The 20,086-nt window shown below is 34.5% G+C and overlaps 1 protein-coding gene and 1 pseudogene across 22 annotated transcripts; one reads left to right on the forward strand and one right to left on the reverse strand.

Annotated features, from left to right (window-relative positions):
• Positions 1-38: 38 nt before the first annotated feature.
• Positions 39-2,404, reverse strand: LOC112758683 (arachin Ahy-3-like; annotated as a pseudogene). Its single transcript, XR_003179792.1, has 4 exons — positions 2,100-2,404; positions 1,304-1,602; positions 669-1,226; positions 39-571 (listed from the first exon to the last, which is right to left on the reverse strand). The product of XR_003179792.1 is annotated as an arachin Ahy-3-like (transcript).
• Positions 2,405-12,601: 10,197 nt separating this feature from the next.
• On the forward strand, positions 12,602-17,385 carry LOC112756895 (uncharacterized). 21 transcript variants are annotated; one of them, XM_072220134.1, is made up of 11 exons: positions 12,655-12,810; positions 13,053-13,183; positions 13,298-13,332; positions 14,035-14,138; positions 14,284-14,340; positions 15,120-15,563; positions 15,653-15,705; positions 16,148-16,365; positions 16,623-16,822; positions 16,945-17,083; positions 17,163-17,385. In XM_072220134.1, exons 6-8 carry the CDS (start codon positions 15,179-15,181, stop codon positions 16,220-16,222), a joined length of 513 nt encoding a protein of 170 aa, XP_072076235.1. In that variant the 5' UTR covers positions 12,655-12,810; positions 13,053-13,183; positions 13,298-13,332; positions 14,035-14,138; positions 14,284-14,340; positions 15,120-15,178; the 3' UTR covers positions 16,223-16,365; positions 16,623-16,822; positions 16,945-17,083; positions 17,163-17,385. The 21 variants fall into 21 exon arrangements, with proteins under 21 accessions (XP_072076214.1, XP_072076218.1, XP_072076235.1 ...); XM_072220118.1 differs by lacking the exon at positions 14,035-14,138 and having other exon boundaries at positions 12,655-12,921; positions 13,298-13,542; positions 15,653-15,715; XM_072220114.1 differs by having other exon boundaries at positions 12,655-12,921; positions 14,035-14,340; positions 15,653-15,715.
• Positions 17,386-20,086: the final 2,701 nt, after the last annotated feature.

Genomic DNA, 20,086 nt, shown 5'->3' on the forward strand with positions numbered 1-20,086 from the left:
AAACAAAAGCAAAATAAAGACAGAAAGAGAACTATAAGTTACGGTGTAATGAAATTGGCTTTTCTTATTCATGGTTTTCCCGCGCAAAAGGTATTCAAACCCTTTGTTCTCTTATTCATTAAGTACACCATTATTGTTATTGATTATTGACTACATAGAGTGTCTAAAAGTAGCGCTCTTAAGCCACCTCCCTCATAGACTGATGATCGAAAGGTGGAACGAAGAACTTGAAGGGGTTGTTGTTCTTAAGTTGCCTTGCCTGCTCCCTTGGGAGGCGGTAAGAATTTGCAACCACCTCCTCCGGCAAGTTATCTATGATGGAGTTTTCGCCGGCCAGGTTGGCTATGCTGGGCCTTGAGTCTGTCTTGAACGCCAAGTATTCGTAGTTCTCGCTCTGGGCCTTTGCTGCGACGGCGAAGTTCTGTGGCACCACAAGCACGTGACCCTCTTGAAGCTCCTCGTCGTACACTCTGTTACCGTTGCTGTCCACCACTTGCACATGTGCCCGTCCGTTCAATGCCACAACGATGGTGTGTGCGTTGAGGGTGTAGTGAGGCACAAACATTGCATTCTACATAATGCAGGATGAGTACATATTAAAACACAAGAATATCGTACTAGAAATATAATTTATGTGAAGATATAGTATGATTGAGAATGTGACGTACCCTATAGATTGTTCCATGTTGAGCACTGAGACCGAGCCAGCCGAGAATTGGGAGGTCGAGTTCGTTGACGCTTCTGAGGCTACCAGCTTGAGGGTTGTAGATGTCAGGGTTTGAGGATCTGCCAAGGTTCTTCTTAACACTGGCAGAGCAGATGGTTTCCTCAATACCATTTTTGTAGCCTCTGCGGTTCTCATCGTATTTACCACGTTGTTGTGGCCTAGATCGATCCTCATCGAATTCCTCTCGTCTGCTGGGAGGCGACCTCGAGCTCTCATCTTCTTCATCTGGGCTTAAGATTCTGAGGCCTCCCTTGACTGTAACAATGGCTCCTTGTTCCTCGCGCTCGTTCTCTCCTCTTAGATTTTCTACGGTTTGTCTATCAACCTGGAAGGCGTGTTGAAGGAACTCCTGTGCAAAGCCGCTGAAGATATTGCTACCTTCGTTTTCTTGTTCGTCACCTCGTACCCTTGGGCTAATTTGTCGATAATGTGGACGACTACCTTGCTGCTGCTGGTACCTTAAGAACTCTTGCTCTTGGTTTCCGGCCAGATAGAATCTCTGTTAAATAATAACAAATGAGGTTTGGACTTTGGAGTGTAATTAATATTTCAATTTGGGAATAACAATAATGTTACCCTGGGAAACTGGTCGAGCTGGTTGTGGATACTGCTAGTGTCACTAAGAGTAACGGTAACAACATCAGTGTCTTCGTCGTTGTACATCCAGAAAGCAACACCGGTGGGAACTGCAATGAGATCACCCTCATCGAAGCGGTGCACCTTCTGGTGACTATCCTGTTGCTGTTGGCTTGGGTCGTCCTGCCCTACTTGAAAACGTCTTGATGGCTTTTGGGACTGATATCGGCGTCCTTCTTGTGCAGGCTCTTCATATGTACTAGGACAACCAGGGAATATCAACCCAAAGTATCCGCTTCCTGTGTTCATTATTATCAACACAAAAGTAGAGATTTTTAAAACAAGGGGACATAAGTGCCACTTGAACTTTTCAGCTCATTGCCCAAAATGCACGTTTTATATGAATACAGTCAGTGGTGCATAAACAGGGCCAATTAAATTGAGAAAGTTAAAGCGGCCAAATATTTTCTTTTAATTAACATGTAGTTAATAAATTTGTTTTAGTCAATATTTAGAATATTTTTTATTATGTATATTTATACAAAATATATTTTGTTATTTATAAAATTTGAATTCAAAATCTCATAATTATAATATAAGGTGTTTATTATCTTAATTAATATCATTACAAGTTTACATATTTAATAAACAAATAGGTGGATTAAATAAATAATATGAAGTGGTTTGAATATCATGTCTAATTTAGTAAACAGAGAAAATGTTATTTAAGAAAAATAAATAATAATATTTTAATATAAAAAATAAATTTAACAAGATATATAGAGAGAGTATTGACCTTGCTGAACGTAGATCTCGAGGGGAGCATTGGAGTAGAAAGGCCTGCGAAGGGCATTGCGGCGGAGGACGGTGCGAGAGAGGGCGACGCCGGCGCACTGGAACTCCTGGTTGTTGGGGTTCCAAGTCTCAATGTAACCGCCTTCAGACTCAATGCGGTTGTCGGGTCTCTGGGCATTGAGGCGCTGGAACTGGCACTCATTCTCCTCCCCCCCCCTGCCTGAAGGTGACGCTACTGGCGCCCAGAACCAGTACGCAAAAGCAAAGCGAAAGCGCAAGAAGCTTGGCCATGTTTATTAATTATTATTGTTATTGTTGTGGTTGTGAAGAGGAGAATGGCAAGCGCGGTGATTTATAGGGGCGAGAGGGAGGGTGAAGGAGGACACACGTAAGAGAAGGTGAGTGTGCGTGCTGAGTATTTGGGACACTCTTCAGCGTGCATGGCTATGGAAGGGTTTGTGCGTTACACCTAATAGAGTATCATACTGCAAGGTGGCTTCAGCCTTCAGCATCTCCATAACCATACAAAAGAAAAAGAAAAAAAAAGAAAAAAGAGATTGTCTTCATCTAAAGAAGGCAAGAACGCATGCATTTGCCGTTTCTGCAGATATTGAAAAGGCAGAAAACGGTAGTGCACAGGGTGGGGACCACGCATGCATTCACATGTACAGTAATTCTCGTTCTTTTCTTGCTCGTGGCTAAGGCTAATGGCTTCTTTACCGGTTAAATGCCTTGATACTATCGACTTGACTGAATGTAAATTTGCTTAAGCATATTCTATTCCAAAATATCTGATAAAAAAAAAGGCAATATTTAATCTGTAAAAGAAAAATAAATAATCGCATATTATTAGGTATAATCTCAGTATCTCACACTATTAAAAAATATTAATAATAATTAATTAATAATTATAAATTATAAAATTTATTAGTTTTTAATATTTTTTTAAATATTAATAAAAAATATTAAAATTTATTATTTTTAATTTTATTTAATATATATTATAATAAATAAATATTAAATAAATTAAATTTAAGTTGTTTTGATGGATTGTTTTTGTTTTTCTAATGTTGTGACTCACTTAAATAGTTACATAGTTGAATTTGAGAAGTGATTATTGCCAAATCTATTTTTATACGAAAACCTTCACCATTAAATACGTAATTGTTTTTTTAAATTTGTGAGTTGGTTTCAAAAGTTAAAGACTTAATTACTAAAATGAATTTTATTTAAGAATTATTTTTTAAGACGTTGCAGACAAGATTTTGTCAGTCAAAATTTAATAGAGTAGAGACAAATTGCGATAGAATTTAAACAAATTCAAGTACTATAATACAGTTTTAGATTATAGAATTGACTATTTATTTCACTATCTGTCTTTGAAATTTTGTCCTAATTATATGCAGCAAAAAATGTCGTGGATTGATCTATGAAAGTTGAACTTGCCTCACAAAATTAAGCTATTTATCTGAAAAGTTCTTCATAGTTGGCTTCGGGTGCTCGCTTAGATTCACCGTTGCATCCCATCTATATTGCCAATATGCCTACTATCATGAAGTAACAGAAATAATCACTTATTGTTTGATCGATTGCTCTAAAATTAAAGAAGTATATATAGTCTCATAGTTATCTTCGTGACTGTCTTTTCTCTCAGAATCCTAATAATTTTTGGACCTGGTGGACTGCATCAACAGAGATGTTTAACCCATTGAAAAATGCTGACTGTAATCCTCAATTGCTGGTTGGAAAGCTCGCAACCAGTTAATTTTTGAAAGTTCTACTTCAAGTTCTATTTCAATATCGTCTGCCATTCTAACAAGTTTTATCAAGTTGTTCCATAAAATCCAAAGAACTCTCAGTTTAGATCGTCATCTCCATGAAGCAAATTTTTAGTTTTATTCAATTTGACTTATTATTCTTTCTTTTCTAAGATTTTTCTTTATTTTTCGACCATCCACTATTGGGTGAATACCTTTAATAATTGTTTTGAGAAAATCTCACATTTTATTATTCTGTTCTATTTTTAAACATTTTTATAATTAATAAAATATAATTTACTACCTTTTAATTTTTTTTAAAGTTTTCTTTTACCTTCAAGTTCTGGCTGTTTTTTTTTTGTCTCCCTAACATTACTCTTCTCAAGGCTTGATTATGGAACTTTATGCCGCTAAATCGAATCATTTTCTTCTTTTATATTCTTTCCTATAGGGGTGAGCACGGGTAGCGGGTACCCGATTACCCGTCTGAACCCAAACCGAACCAATTAAATTGGTTCTGGAATTAACGGGTAATTGAGTCCAACCCGAACCAAACCGATGATCTTTGTTAATGATTAGTTTGGATATCGGTTTTGGGGTCCGAAACCCGAACCAACCCGCAAACCCGATCATATATTAATTAAATAAAAAAATAAAAAATATATATATGACTTTTTCATTAGACAAAAATTATCACTATTAATATGTTTGGATTTTAATGAGTTTACTTTTTAATGTATTTGGTATTTAACATGTTTGAATTATTTCTATTGATGTTACATATTTATTGTACTTGTTGAATTTTTAAGATAAAAATTCGGTTTTTTTTTTATGAATTTCAAAGTCATCGGGTACCCAATTACCCGAACCGAACCAATCCGTTCTTAATCGGTTTGGTTTGGTTTGGTTCGGGTACGTGTACAAAAAAGTACAAATCCGAACCAAACCAAATCAATTACATTTTGATCAGTTCAATTCTAATTTTACCATAAATCCAAACCAAACTGACCCCTACTCACCCCTACTTTCCTATCCTTTCCCCAATTTTGTAAATTTCCTTGAGTTTTAAATGTGCTAAAATTTGAGATGATTAAAATTTTAGTGCCCAACAAAGTATTTAATTTAAAACTCTAAAAAATTGTAATTCTAAAGAATTTTGGAATGAGTATTAATAGAATCAAATAAAAGTATATTTGACTTTAAAATTTTATGTTTTTGCTATGATAAAGCAGTGGAGTAATTTTTTGATAAATATTGTGATTGAGTAATGAACATGTACGTGAAATGATTTTACTATATGGCTGGTCAAATTTGATTTATTCATTTTTTGGTTAAAAATTTAAATTTAATTAAATACTAAAATCATGATTTAACTATGATATATATATATATTTTAAATCAAATTATAAATTAACTGTAACTACCCTACTCCACGAAGCCTGTGATTTTTGGTTCTTTACGGCATTTGCAGAAGCGCATAGGATTATATATATATATATATATATATATATATATATAACGAGTTAAAATTAAAACACGTAGCGTTAAAACTTTTTTTTAGTGTTTCCGAGTAATGAATCTTGGTAATTAGATAATTACCAATATAGTTAATTTATTTCCTTTAAAATTAACTATCTCTCACTAACTCATATATTAGTTGAGAAATTATCCTAAAAGTGTTACCAACTAATTATCTGATTTCTCCTTCTTCCGATTCCTTTCAAAGTCATGGTCTTTTTTTCTTCTCTTTCTTCACTCGATCCAACTGAACCAAATTTTTTCTAATTAAATTAAAACCCAAGAAAATTTTGGTTAAGTTCATTCTCTCTTCTCCTCTCACCACCAAACACTACTTCAAGGGAAACTATGGTCATTGCTTCACACAAGGACTGCTGCGAATTGGTGTTGCAAGGAGAAGGAGCCACGAAGCCTTGCTGCACCAGCTCATCCTTCTCCATCTTCTATTGATATATATAGTAGAGCTAAACCTTTCAATTCCCTCTGGAAATTGTACGAAGAGAAGGAAGGAGTCAAGAGTGGTGATTGCTCAAGGCAGAGGAGAAGAAAGACGACAATAGGGACATCATCAACTGCGTATATCATCACCAAGGAGGGAGAGGCCCATTAAAGGAGCTGTAATATGAAGCTAAAGAAAAAAAAATCTTACTCTTTTTCTTTTTGATTCCCTTGGTATTTTTCTGATTAGATAAGAAATTAGTAACTCTACTCTCTGTTGTTCTTCCTAATTTAAAGATTTTAACCCCTGTTGAGCTCCAATTTCTGCAAATGAGAACCAACCCAATCAAATTCATCTCACCACAAGAATAAGACTCTTTCCCTAGCTTCACATGCAGCTCGCCTAGCCTTGTGAACTGACAAAATTCTCTAATTATGTTTGTTAGGGTTTCCTGAGTTAAGGTAGCAATAAACAAAGTTTGGTTTGTGAATCCTAAAAAAAAAGGGTAAGGATTAGGAATGTAAACTGTGATCATATTATGTTTATCGTGTAAATTCTTGATGTTTATGAATCTGAAGCTCTTGGGCATAATTCAAGTAGAAATGGTAATAAATAATGAGAATTGTTGATTGACATGAGTTAGGAACTTAGGGGGTCGGATTTGGTTATTGAAAATTAAGAAGCGTTGCTACAGAAATTTTGAAATAGATTGGACAGCAACTTAAAATAAAAAATCTAGAAATTATTTTCGAATCAACCTATTTTTTTATCAAATTTCAAGAAGTCAAGGTTGCTCCATAAAAGTTTTAAAGAATTTGGCTAAGTGGTTTGGAAGATATGAATTTTTGAAGTTTAGTGGTTGCTACAGAATTTTCTGATTTTTTGGTTCTGCAGTACCAACTTCTAGACACTATAACTTTTGATTTACTTGAAATTTTGAGTTGCTTCCAAAATAATTTTAAATATCTATCTGCCTATTTTAATTGAACATAAGTTTCATATCTATATCTATTTTTTAGACTTAATTAAGTCACTTGGAAGATGGGTTGCTTGCTGAAAACTCTAAATTGATTTGTGAAAATATGGAACCACTTCCAATTGATAATTAGTTAATCAAATAAAGTGATATGAACTTGAAATTTATGGATTCTGAAACCTAGAAGAGTTGAGTTTAATTTCACCAAAATTTAGATTTAACGGATTAGAAATGAAATTATTGTGGAATTTATAAAAAAACACCGCTGCTGGCTGTCTTTTCTGGATCTTTATAAATGCAGTAGCAGAATTCTAAAATTTGTATAAAATTCAATTCTAATCTAAATTTAGCAAAATCTAATTCAAATTAAAGATTAGAATCTCTAGAATTACCTTACCAAGAGAGATAGTTCGTACATAAGTATTCACAACATAAGAACTACATAGCAAAATAGCAAGGTGCTGTCCTAAAAAAATCTAAGGACATCAGTCTCGGGTTTTCTTCAATATCTAGCGTCAAACTGCCTAGAAAAATATGAGTTCTAGATCTTTATAAACTTTAGTTCAATACAAACACGTGGACATAAAGTTTGCGTGAATCCGAGTCTGTTTGTTACCTTAATTATTAAATAGAAAACTGATCGCAAAGAAGGTATTAGGCTAAACAAGTCTGAAAAATGAGTAAGAATATAAGTTGTCCCTAGGAAGGTTTAAAGTTAAAAGGTGATGCAGATGTACGTATGATAAAACGGTGATGCGGAGGTACGTGTAAGTAAATGGTGATGTGGAGGCATAAAGAAAAGAAAAGAGAATAAGGAACATTGAATGAAACATAAATTGAGAATTGTATATTGAATAGGCATTGTGCCAAATTGCTAATGCGAAAGTGCCTGCCTAACTGATAGCCTGAGATTGCTAATGTGGGAATGTTCGCCTAATTGATAGCCTGCTTCTTACCATGATGCCAAGATATCCTAATTGACATGGGTTCGCCCATGATGATAATTGTGCCTAATTGACATGGTAAAATGACCATATACGGGGTTCGCCTCGAGTAACGTCGGGTTGCAGGTAGACAACCGACGCATGAGCTCATGGCCTGTGCTAGGAACAGGCATGCATCATCTTGTTTGTGCATATAAATTTCCTGTGAATTATTTATTGTGCTTTTCCTAATTGTCTATACCATTTACTTGTTGTTTGTATGTTTGTGTTATGTGTTCTGTGTTTGTTCTTTTTTTGTTTCACGACAACCTAGAGACAGAGACCTTAGGTTTCCCTTTTACCTTGCTGAGAACTCTAGGTTCTCACCATTCTTGTTTTTTTCTTTCGCCCCTTCCCTAGACGGGTTTGGCAGAGGAGCTCTTTGAGTTTTGTTCTATCCTGAGCTATGAGGATCTGACACGCGGCAGAGTCTTCATCTGGAGCACGCTTTGGACCACTTTCTTGGACGATGTTCGGAGATCACTCCAGAGTTAGTCGCAGTGAATCTTTTGCTCCTTTTTTATGATCTTAGTATTACTTTTCCCTCACTTTTGTAGTACTTTTAGAGGGGTAGGACATCTTAGTAGTTTGGTTCCAGTTTAAGAAACCCGTGTGAGGGTTGGGACTGGATTCTTCTTTTATATATGTACATATAACTTGGTGTGATACTCGGCTTATGATAGACGACATGTATCCTTAAACTTAACTCATGTGTATATTTGTATATATGTTTATATATGTTATTTTCTGTTGCCATGTATTTTCTCACATCACAACTTTAAAGAAACTAACCCTGCGAGCAACTAAACGTTAATCCACGAATAATAGTTTATTCACGATTAAACCGATAAATACTTTTATTAATATTTGTTTACAAAATCTGAGTCTAGAGCTAAGTAGGCTCGCACGACGAGTAACACCTGAACATTTGGCATTCGTCATGACGTGTCGAAAGTTAGGGTGTTGCAAGTTGGTATCAAAGCAGTTCGTCCTTTGAGCCTCGGGATGGACTGTCTATGCTTCCTTGCATACTCTGAATCTTTTTATACCATGCAGTTAGGATAATTTGGTAATATATTCTGCATGAAGGTCTGTGAACATCCATTGTAGTAGTATTAATACTTGATTTTGATATATTAAGATTGATCACCTTAATATTGATTATTGAGTATTGATAGGACTCAAATGGCTGCGAATAGGCGAGGACGCCCCCGACTGGAGAGAACAAGTGCGGGAACTTTCCTTGATGCGACGGCTATTCTCGAATCTGTAAACGCTATGGCTGGTGCTATACCTGACTCAGTAGCTGCTACTAACCGAGTATCTGAACGTCTTGACCGCCATGATGAAGCTGAAAATAACCATGAGCCTAGACATAGAAATGGAAATGGCGACGAAGGTGAAGGTGACCTACGTAATGATAATCGGCAAATGACCTTAGCCTCTTTCTTAAAGATCAATCCACCGTAGTTCAATGAAAACACTAGTGCGACGCGAGCTGACGACTGGTTTAAGGAAATAGGACGAGCACTACAAGCACAACAAGTCCCCGAAGCACAACGTGTAGAGTTTGCTGCCTATATGCTAAGGAACGATGCGCAATATTGGTGGTAGGAGGTGCTTCAACTACTAGAAAGAGAAGCTAATAACATCACTTGGGAGGAATTTTCAACTGAATTCTATAAGAAATATTTTCCTCAATGTTTTCGTACCGCTAAAGAACTAGAGTTGCTTCAGTTAAGGCAGGAAAACATGACAGTCACTGACACTACGGCATAGGCGGAGCATTGTGGCGAAGAATTGGGGGCCTCACACAGAGCCACCGCAAAACAAGCTTCTGAAGCGAGGACTCCTTCGCGTGCCACGAATCAGCAGCGATTGCAACAAAACGCCAGGCACGGTAAACAGCGGCGAAGATCTGGAGGCCACACACCTCGCCACCGCAGAACATGGTGGGGAAGCAGAACTCTTTCGCGTGCCTTATCATCAGTGGTGACTCCATCAGAAAACGCCGCCAGGTGAGGATGAATGCTCTCTTCGTGTGCCGCCACAACAACGGCGATTCCTTAGTTAAACGCCGCTAGGTAAGGATCTCTTAACTCAAATTCTATTTTACCCCCTTTTTAATTTATCCTATAAATTCTAAGTGAATCTTCCCCAAGTCAAGCAGAACCCCACAAAACCTCCTTGGAAGCGCGCGAACACTGCCGTCGCTGATCCACTGCGCCATTGCTGCCAATCCTGGGTCCTCTTGCCGCCGTCGAGCTTTTGACTCAGCCACAGTTCCGGAAACCCATACTCCCTTGTCTAGGGTGTGTGAAATCCATAAGATCTGCAACACCCTGTTCCTCTGTCTGGGTCGTGGAGTCGCGCAGATCCCATACACGCTTCTCCCACCGGCGTCGAAGTCTCCCATCACCTTGGTCATGCACGACACTGTTGAGCCACCCTCCACCGTTCGCCATCTTGAGCTATCGCGGCCTCTCCTTGTCCCTGGTTAGTTCTAACACTTTGAGCTTTCCTTGGTGTTTTCACTCTTGGTTCGAAATTTTGAATATGAATTGGTCCATATCTTCTATTAATTGGGATTATCTCCCTGACAGAGCATGCCTTGTTTAATTTGAACCTAAACATGGAAAAAGGATCAAGTTAATAATATTAACATCACTTAATTAGAACCTAAACATGGAAAAAAGTTGAGTTAATATTAACCCTATTTCAGCACAAAAATTAATATTCATGCAAGTTTTGAGTTCTTAAGTAATTTTCAAGAATAAGGGATAACGTATATCTAGTTTTCAATAGTAAACATAAAACTTGATATTGTTTACTTTTACCATGTGAGAGAGAAGCTATATGAGCTAATTACAGTAGTTAGATTATACATTAACAAGACTGAACTATAATAGTTAGTTTACATACTTCCTTGACTGACTTTGTGAATGAGTAAGAGGTTGGCCTCTTCTACCAATTATTTCCACTATACCATCCCTGCCACAAAATGTAAACTGCATGCCAAGTTAAAGTTAGAGGTGTTAAATGAAATAGAATTTCACTCAGTTGTAACTAGCAAGGAGCTTTATATATATATATATATATATATATATATATATATATATATATATATATATATATATATATATATATATATTATAACTTCTAAGTTGTCACATTAATAAAATTATAAATTTCAGAACTCATCAAATCTACAACCAAAGGCAAAAATTATTTTAGATAGATAACTCCACAGATCAAAAATACCAGAGCTACATATCATTAATCTCCAGTGGTGCACTCATTCAAATCAATCTTATTGAAAAAAAAATGTCGGGAGACTATAGCCATCAAAAATCAACATCAAAGTTTTGTCCTACTAGATTACATGAGTGCTAGTCAAATCTTGTTGATATTAATACCAGCACAATCAGAGTGATACAACATTTTTGAGTCAAGTACCATGCCAACTCCATAGGAATTCATAGAATTCATAATCTGTTAGTTCACTAATGCCCTTATATATTGCTAACTACTAACTAAATAAATAAATCCCTAACAACCCTTAATAAGCCCATTATTTTTTGATCAGTACTCAATTTTGTACCTGCTTGCTTAGTTGAATCTCTTTGAAGCATATACATGTCATTGTACAATTTACAATTGTCCTTGCTACCTAGTTTCTGAGATGCCTGCACTATCAGGAAATTTGGTTTTTTGTGTCTGAATCATTGATTTTGTGAAGGCTCATTCATTACACTTGCTCTATATCAGAAAATTTTGTTTATTGGCAGCAGAGATTCTTCTAGAGCACACTCTAAACAAGGTTATTTTTCTTGCAACTATCTTATTATATATGTATATGTTGATCTTGATTTATTATTATTGTACTATTCCTCTTTAGCCTTAGTGAGGATTAGAATTGATCATTCTGTAGCAAGGAAAAGGAAAAATAATAAGAGATTGAGACTGATATAAACTATAATAATAAGATTTCTCATTTTAATAGGAAGATTTATAACTTAGAGAGGTGTAGATGTAATAAAAATACCTAATGTGAACATGGGAAAAGAAGTTGGCAAGACTAAAACTCTGATGCACTGTTGGTAGCCTCATAATTTGCTCCACTATGCATGCTTAGCATATAAAACAAGTATTTGTGGTTTTGTTTGCATGAGTGACTCACTATGCTAAGGGGAAAAACAAAAAAAGATCAACAAAATTTATTGGTGAAGCTATGCTTTTTTTTAATCTTTTGTTACATTTTTAGTGCTCTATGCCATTGATTACATTGGAAGCAATTAGGTGGTATAGGAGACAATAATAATGATGTTTTTTGCATTGTTGCTTCTAAATTGTGATACTTGATTGGGATTGAATTAAAGAACTCATATTGCTTGGAAATTTCAATAGTGCAATTTTGTCATAAGCCAAATAAGATCATTAATTCGAAATTAATTGGCTTAGAGGTTGATTATAACACATTTCAATCTTAATTGAAATTTTTTTATTTTTCACATAAAAAAAACAATTTAATTAAAAAAAATAATATGATATAGATTGCATTTAAACATTTTGCAATAATTCAATATTTCAATCCAACAAGGTATTTCAAAAATACATTTAAAAAAATATTAAAGTTAATTGCATAATATTTCAACAACGTCCATGCTTTCTTTTCTTTAACAGAAAATGAATATAATAGTCAAAATATTAATATATAATTCAACAATTGAACGATTAATATACATTCTATAACAATTACTAAATGATATCACTACAAAAAAAACTGATTAAAATGTCGTTAATATTAAGGCGGTTTTGTATAAACGCCATAATGTTCATGAATTAAGGCAGTTTATATCACTGCCATAATGTATTTGTAAGTCAAGGACGTACGTTTCTAGTGATTTTGGCAGTAATAACCGTTGTTAGAAAAAACCCAACCTAAACCTAATTGCGAGTCGAAGAGTAGAGCGTGAGCAACAAGCTTCTCCTCCAGTGGCTTCTTCTCCTCCATTGATGCGAGCTTCTCTTCTATTCTTGTGAGTTTCTCTGCCATTGATGCCATATTCTCCTCTATCGAGCTTCTACGCTCTATGTTGTGAGAGCTTCTTACCCTAACTCGTCTTCTCCGTGTCCGTTCTCACTTCTAGGTTTTTATTCAAAATTCTCATCCTCTTCTTCTTCATCTTCTTTTGATTCATGATTTGTTACTTCCTCTCTGGTTATTACTATTCTTTCGATTCTTTGTTTTATGTGTGTGAGAGTTGCGTTGGTGTGGCAGAATTCGAAAACTACATCGCCACTGCTCTGCGAGCTTCTCCTCCATCAATGATTCTTCCCCTCCATCGGTGTCATGTCCATCAATGCTTCTCCTCTGATGGTACATTTGCTTCCATTGATGCGATTTGCGAGGTATTCTATTAGCTTCTTTTCTTCGAGCTTCTCTTCTCCTCATCAACCTTATTTTGTTTGATTCTATGTTTTGATTGTTCTATGCTAACTGCTACTTATTTTATTTAATTACAGGTTTTGATTTTCCTCCTTGTTCAATTTATTTTTAGGTAAAAAATTGGGGATTAATTATAATCATGTGAATACTTGTTTTCTCCTGGTATGACGTGCACTGTGAACTGCATAGATGTTCTTCATGTTTTCTGTTTGCAGAAAAAGCTTTTAAGGAATTTACTTGAGTTATACTTTTTTAATTTTGAAAGCGTGGAGTGTCAGAGTCTCAACCAAATTATTTGAAATCCTATTAACATTCTAACATGGTATGTGCAATTATTTATATAAATTCTTGAAATCTAGCTTGTTCAACTTGTTCGTTATAGCAAATTTGTAATCACTATAGTCGAAGAGTTGTAACATACACAATGAACTGGGAGCAGTCAATTGCTTTAGTTTATTATTTGTTAAATCTGTGTGTTCAAATTCATAGAAAGTGGTCACCAAACACAACCTCTAACATCATATTTGCCTTCACCATGTTTTCCTTTCTTCATGAAACCCAAATTTGACGTCGCTAATAGAATGCTTCTCTTAATGTTAGTACATGGCTAGACCTCATTGGATGCCTCTAATATATACAGTGTTTTTGTTTTATGACAGGGGCTAATTATCTCTTTGATGCTTGATTTGATATTCATTCAACCTGTTAACGTTATATTTTGGAAATAGACATTATGAATTTTAGATTGTATGAAGTAGTTAGTGTTCCATTGACATTTACTTTTAAATTGATCATCTTGTGTTACTTTTTGCAGGGATCTTGATAACTCTAATCTATCTAGACATTTGGTATCTAAACTTGGGAAGCTTAAATATTTTATAATATCTATATACTATATATACTATGGTTAAAATTTTGGTACGGTGATGTGGGTTTTCTAATGTCAAATGTGCACATATAGCTATATTCATTGTATTTTTCTACTTCAATAAATACATAGTTATATGCTCATTGGATTTTGGACTAAAATTTCATGGTTGCTTTCATGTTTGTCTCATAATAGGTCAATCTTCACATCCACCAGTTGAAGATATGTGACTTTGGAAGTGCTAAAATTTTGGTTAGTTTATTCTTTAACCTGAAGTTCTTAATGTTTGTTTTGAATGATAATGTTCTGTTATAACTAAATTTTAGGTTTTATTTTGTCCTTCTCTGTGAGGTAATGTGGGCCATAATTGCTTCTTCTTTTAACTATCTTTCTCTTTTCTAAAATTTAACTGCCACAAGTAGTACAAAGGGAACAATAAATATTTTGCTGTTGTCTATAAGATGCATCCTAAGCAATTAGAGTTAGTAATCTTAGAAACATTTAGTAATAATGCACTCTATGTGTTTGTTATTTTGCTTCTTAGAAATTGAAATCATTTAATTACTTCCAGTTTAGTGTTTCAATAACTCTCTTGCATCCTTTGCATATTGAAGAATTACAACTTAATTACTGTAATGAAATAATACATATCTGGTTTATTACTAGAACCTTATATGAACCATCTCTCATATCTGGTTTGATGTCCAATCTAGATTTTAGAACCTTATATGAACCATCTTTCATACAAGCTTAAGGATAGAGGGTCATTATTGGTTTTATATGTAATAATTGGAGAACATCTTCAACGAAAAATTTAACATATTGTGAAGCTTTAGATTATTTTACAAAGAAAAAAACCTCAAGTAGATCCAACTGTGTGGTTGAACTAGTGACTAAGTGCTAATTTCAATAACTGCTTCTTATTTGCTGGAGGAGGCAAGTGGTGCATTTGTTGTTCAAATACTTGTTCATTTTCTTCTGTCCTCATGAAACCTTTTTACATAATATGAATTTTTGGTTGTTGTGAGCAGAGATAACAAATGCACAGCTAAGCTTGCAATGTCCTTTGTATTCATCGCTGAGGGCACCAATGCCGTATCACATTAACTTGAAAGGCTCATCCATTTCTTTGACCTTTGGCAATGACCACTGTCTTCCCTGTGCTTGGAACAAGCTTAGAAAGGAAAACTTGAGTGTCGTCCCTTTTCGCCTTCCCAGGGGGACGAGGACGGGGACGCTTCTCATTAAGGCTGTTGCTACCTTTGAACTAAAGATTTTGCCTCACAAACGAGACGAATGCACACACTCCACTGACTTGCACCTTGCTATTGCCAACTCAGCACCAGGGTTTCACCTTGACTCTTCTGATGAAGAATCACAAGAGCTTGACGAGAGGGAGAAATTGAGAAGAATGAGAATTTCCAAAGCTAATAAAGGAAACACCCCATGGAACAAAGGAAGAAAGCATAGTCCTGGTAACTATATTTTCTTTTCTTCTTTCTTTATCTTCCTTGACATTCCATCCTGTCTTCCATCATTTAGCTCTCTTTGTCATTCTAAACAGAAACTTTGCGCAAAATCAGGGAAAGAACAAGGCTTGCAATGCAGAATCCTAAGGTGATGTCATGTAAGAATATGTTTGTCTTTGCTAAAGTAGATTTTCACATTAGGTTCACAAACATCCATTTTAGTTCAATATCATTGAAATCTATCACTTATCCCAATTTAGACAATGAACAAATTAAAATATAATCCATTGTAAAATTCACTACTCAACAGCACAATTTTGATGGAAAACAGGATTGTCCTGTCTCTCTCTGGTCTCACTAAACAATATAGTTCAATCTTGAGTATTTCACTGGGCCAATATGTAATGTTCAAGTTTACACGTGTCCTGTCTCTCTCTGGTCTCACTAAACAATTTCTTAATGGTAGTAATTTTTAAATGGGTTATTATTCAGTATTAATACTGACACAACAGGTTTAGATTGATGATTGGATTTTCGAATTTTAGCTTCAAATTTTTAACTGATTTCCTTCATAAAATTTGGCAATGCAGATAAAAATGATGGTAGTGGTGAGACTTTGGCTCAAGAAATATATGGAAGAAGGAAAACAAAAGACATTGATTTAGAGGGGTTAAAAGAAGATAAAGATGTTGGTGGGTATTATGGCCAAAGAAAAAACATTAAAATTTAATCAAAGGAAAGGAAAGGCTTTCATCTTGATACATTCTTTCGCTATCTCTTAGGTGATGATAATGGCCCTCTTCTTCAGGTAATTAATATACATGCTTTTTAACTACACTTTACATTTTAATTAGTTTAGTATGAAAATATATAAATATATCATAAAATTTTTTGACTTGTCTGAGTATAAATTAGTTAAAAATGCTAAAATTATCCATTTTTCTTAATTTAATTTTAAAAATACAAATAAAAATAAAAAATCAACCAAATAGCCAATCTGTTAATTTTTATTTTTTATTATTCTTCCTAACACTTTATGATCTATGATGTGTTTTGCACTTCCAGGTTGGTCATGACATGAGAAGCCCACTGGCCCATTATTTCTTATACACGGGCCATAACTCCTACTTAACAGGTAATTAATTTAGTAGTAATAGCAGCACTGCCCCAATTATAAAGGCACTCAAGAAAAGTGTTAAAAGAGTTATCGAACTTGATCTGTGGCCTAACTCCACTGGTAATTCTGTTGAAGTTCGTCATGGAAGGTATGCAATTTCCTTTACTTTTCATTCATATATAATATGAACATATAATTATTGACAATAATGCACCTCACACTAAATTATGATTAATATTATTGTTTATTTGGAGCTGTATATTATTACAGGACTCTAACTAGTCCGCTGAAACTGAGAGCTTGTTTGAAAGCAATTAAAGAATATGCATTTTATGCTTCTAATAAGTATCCTGTTGTTATAACTTTTGAAGACCATATAACTCCACCTCTCCAAGCTAAAGTTGCCAAGGTATTATTTAATTACTATCGTTATTTTCGTGAGAAATTTTTGGGGTTAGCAAATTTTAATGTTTTTTGTCATTTTACAGGTAGGCCAGAGAAAGATCATGAGAGAGTAGCTTCAAGTTTCTTTGAATTTTGTTGCTGTTGATAGAGAGAGAAAAAAAAGAGAACGGTTTATAAAATTTGTGTCTCACCACTACATGACGGAACCAGGCCTATAAAATATACATTGAATTGTAAATATAGATATATTTGCAAATATACAAACATCGACATTTATCCTAAATACATGAGTTGGGGTTCTAATTATTGTACCTATAGATTTTGACAGTTAAGCTGGGGATATTGTTTGTGTTTATGTCACATGAGCTATTTTGATTTGCAGATGGAAGACAGAATTAGGAAAGCTAGTTTACCTTGTTAGAAATACGGTAAAAACGGTAAGAAATGTCACTTTTATTCGGTAAAAACGGTGGCTTGTAATTGCCATTTTAAACAACATGAAATGCCATTTTAACATGGTAAAAACGGCGGTTTTAAATGTCGTTTTAATCAATAAAAATGCCACTATCAGGGTAAAAATGGCGGTTCAAAATGCCATTTTAACCAACTAAAAATGCCGTTTTAATCCGGTAAAAACGGCGGTTTTAAATGCCATTTTAACCAACTAAAAATGCCACTTTGCCAAGGTAAAAATGGCGGTTCATAAACGCCGTTTTAACCAACAAAAAAATGCTGTTTTACCCTGGAAATAACGGCGGTTTGAACCGCCGTTTTAACCAACAAAAAATACCATTTTATCTAGAAATAACGGTGGTTTGAACCGTCGTTTTAACCCAACTCAAAAACCGCCGTTTTAACCAGGTAATTGTGGCGGTTTTTTAAAAATCGCCGTAATAACCAAATGGCGCTTCAAATTATGGCGATTTTTCTTGAGCGCCGTTCAAGGTTATAGTGGCGGTTCAAACCGCCGTAATAACCCTAAAAAATCGCTGTAATTACCAAATTTTTTTGTAGTGTATTCTCTCCTCCACCCCCTCTTTTTTTTAATTATTATTTTGGTTGCTGATTTGTCACAATTTCATCTCAGTTGCCAGGAACATTATATTTGATGATTTTATTTTATTTTATCATTCAAGTAGCTTGTTGCTTATAGTTTTGGAACTCTTCATGGGTGCTATCTTCGTAGGTGAAGAATGATAATCGATGTAGGTACTTATGATGCAGTGATTGCATCATTCTAATTTAGTTACAAAATATTATGCATGATACATTTAATATTTTTCATTAAATAAAATATGAACTTCACTTAAACAAGCTTAAGTTAATATGATATCAGACTTCATATAAACAAGCTCATTGGCTCTTTTGCGTGATAATATATTACAAATCAGAAAATATTATTCAAATTAGGGTATGAGTAGACACAATACTATTTAAGATTTGATTCAGTTAGTGAAACAAAATATTAAATACTCAAAATGATAACTATGATTTGGATTAAATATACAAGATAGAATAATAGAAATCTTCCAGAATACAGATTTTAGAGTTTAAATTTTCATGTTCGTCTCTCCTCTTTTTTTTTTTTTTTATTTTTAGGTAAAGAAAATATTGCATTCATAGGCCTGCCTTTTTTAATGCACTCATAGGTCTGCCTTTTTTAATCCTAGTTTTTATGCTCTTTTTCACTGGACTAATTTTTTGCACTTACACGGTAGATGACAGGATATGAAAACTATAATACGACTTTCTTAGAAGCATATCTAAAACAAAATGTCTTCAATGTCAAGATACTATTCCCTATATGTTATAATTGTTTAGTTACGTTTTCTGATTTAATTGTTTTCTTAATCTAACTTTTGATCCTATTTTATTTTTTGTTTTTCATGATATTTTGAAGATTCTGTTTTATTCTATGCTATTTTGTTTGTTTAGTTATATTTATTGTTATAACTATTTTTTAATTCTAACATTTATTCCTGCTTTCTTTATGATTTTTTAAGGAAGCTTTTCTTTATCTTTTCATTTTTTTTGGACTTGGAACCAGCAATTCTTTCTACCAGTATTTTTTTAGAAAGCACAGAATTTGTAATGAGTAAGCCTTCTCCCCAATACCTTTCCTGTGCTATTTGTTATCCTGGATGCAAGAATAAAATATTTATATTTGCGATTTGAGTTATTCTGTCGCTCCCCTACACGGTTTTGCTTGTTATAAATTTTCTCGTTTAGCTCATATATTAGTCTCCCATTTCATAATTGTGGCAAACCATGATTGGTTCTTCTGACACAGTCCATTTTGGCTAAGTTTTTTTTATCCTTGTCCTTATTGACTGTTTATTCATTTGTTTGTGCTATTTCATTAAAGTCGATATTGATAAGGGCTGGATAAAAAAGCCACGAGGTAGTGCAGAATATAGGGATGGTCTGAATAAATTCCTTGACTTTGCGTTTTCCAATGCATAATCCGATGGGATGATACATTGCCCATGTCCTTTGTGTGGGTTCCGGTTTTACCAAACCAGAGAGGATGCGTATCATCATCTTCTGATGAAACCCTTTCCCTCGAACTATACCTTTTGGTTACATCACGGTGAGAGGATCGTAGATGAGAGCTCTAACGGCAGAGAAGAATTAGAACCCACTCGTAACTCCAGTGATCAAATGCGTGACATGGTCCACGAGGCATTGATAAACCCATATTTCATGAGTTCTTTTGTGCTTAATTAGAGTGATTTATTCAATTCTTCACCTACTTATTCACATTAATTGTATAGTTTTACTTTCCCTTCCTTATTATGTCATATAATGAAAAACATGTTTTCTAAGCTTTAAAAATTAATTATTTTAATTACCTTTATTTCCATTCGATGCCGTGATTAGTGTGTTGAGTAGTTTCAGATATTCTAAAGGCAGAATGACTTAAAGGATGAAAAAGGAAACATACTAGAATGGAAGGAGGAAGCAAAACGGAGCTTTAAAGAAACTGGTATCCACGCGATCGCATGGA

Source organism: Arachis hypogaea, chromosome 16 (genome assembly GCF_003086295.3).
Source record: "Arachis hypogaea cultivar Tifrunner chromosome 16, arahy.Tifrunner.gnm2.J5K5, whole genome shotgun sequence".
Taxonomy (NCBI): Eukaryota; Viridiplantae; Streptophyta; class Magnoliopsida; order Fabales; family Fabaceae; genus Arachis; species Arachis hypogaea.

What these genes read in the sequence shown, in the direction of transcription:
- LOC112756895 (XM_072220113.1), top strand. Translation starts at nt 15,179, where the DNA reads ATGCCGTATCACATTAACTTGAAAGGCTCATCCATTTCTTTGACCTTT. An exon ending in AGGAAGAAAGCATAGTCCTG is followed by an intron (nt 15,564 to 15,652) that starts GTAACTATATTT and finishes CATTCTAAACAG; the next exon opens with AAACTTTGCGCAAAATCAGG. An exon ending in GAATCCTAAGGTGATGTCAT is followed by an intron (nt 15,716 to 16,147) that starts GTAAGAATATGT and finishes TTGGCAATGCAG; the next exon opens with ATAAAAATGATGGTAGTGGT.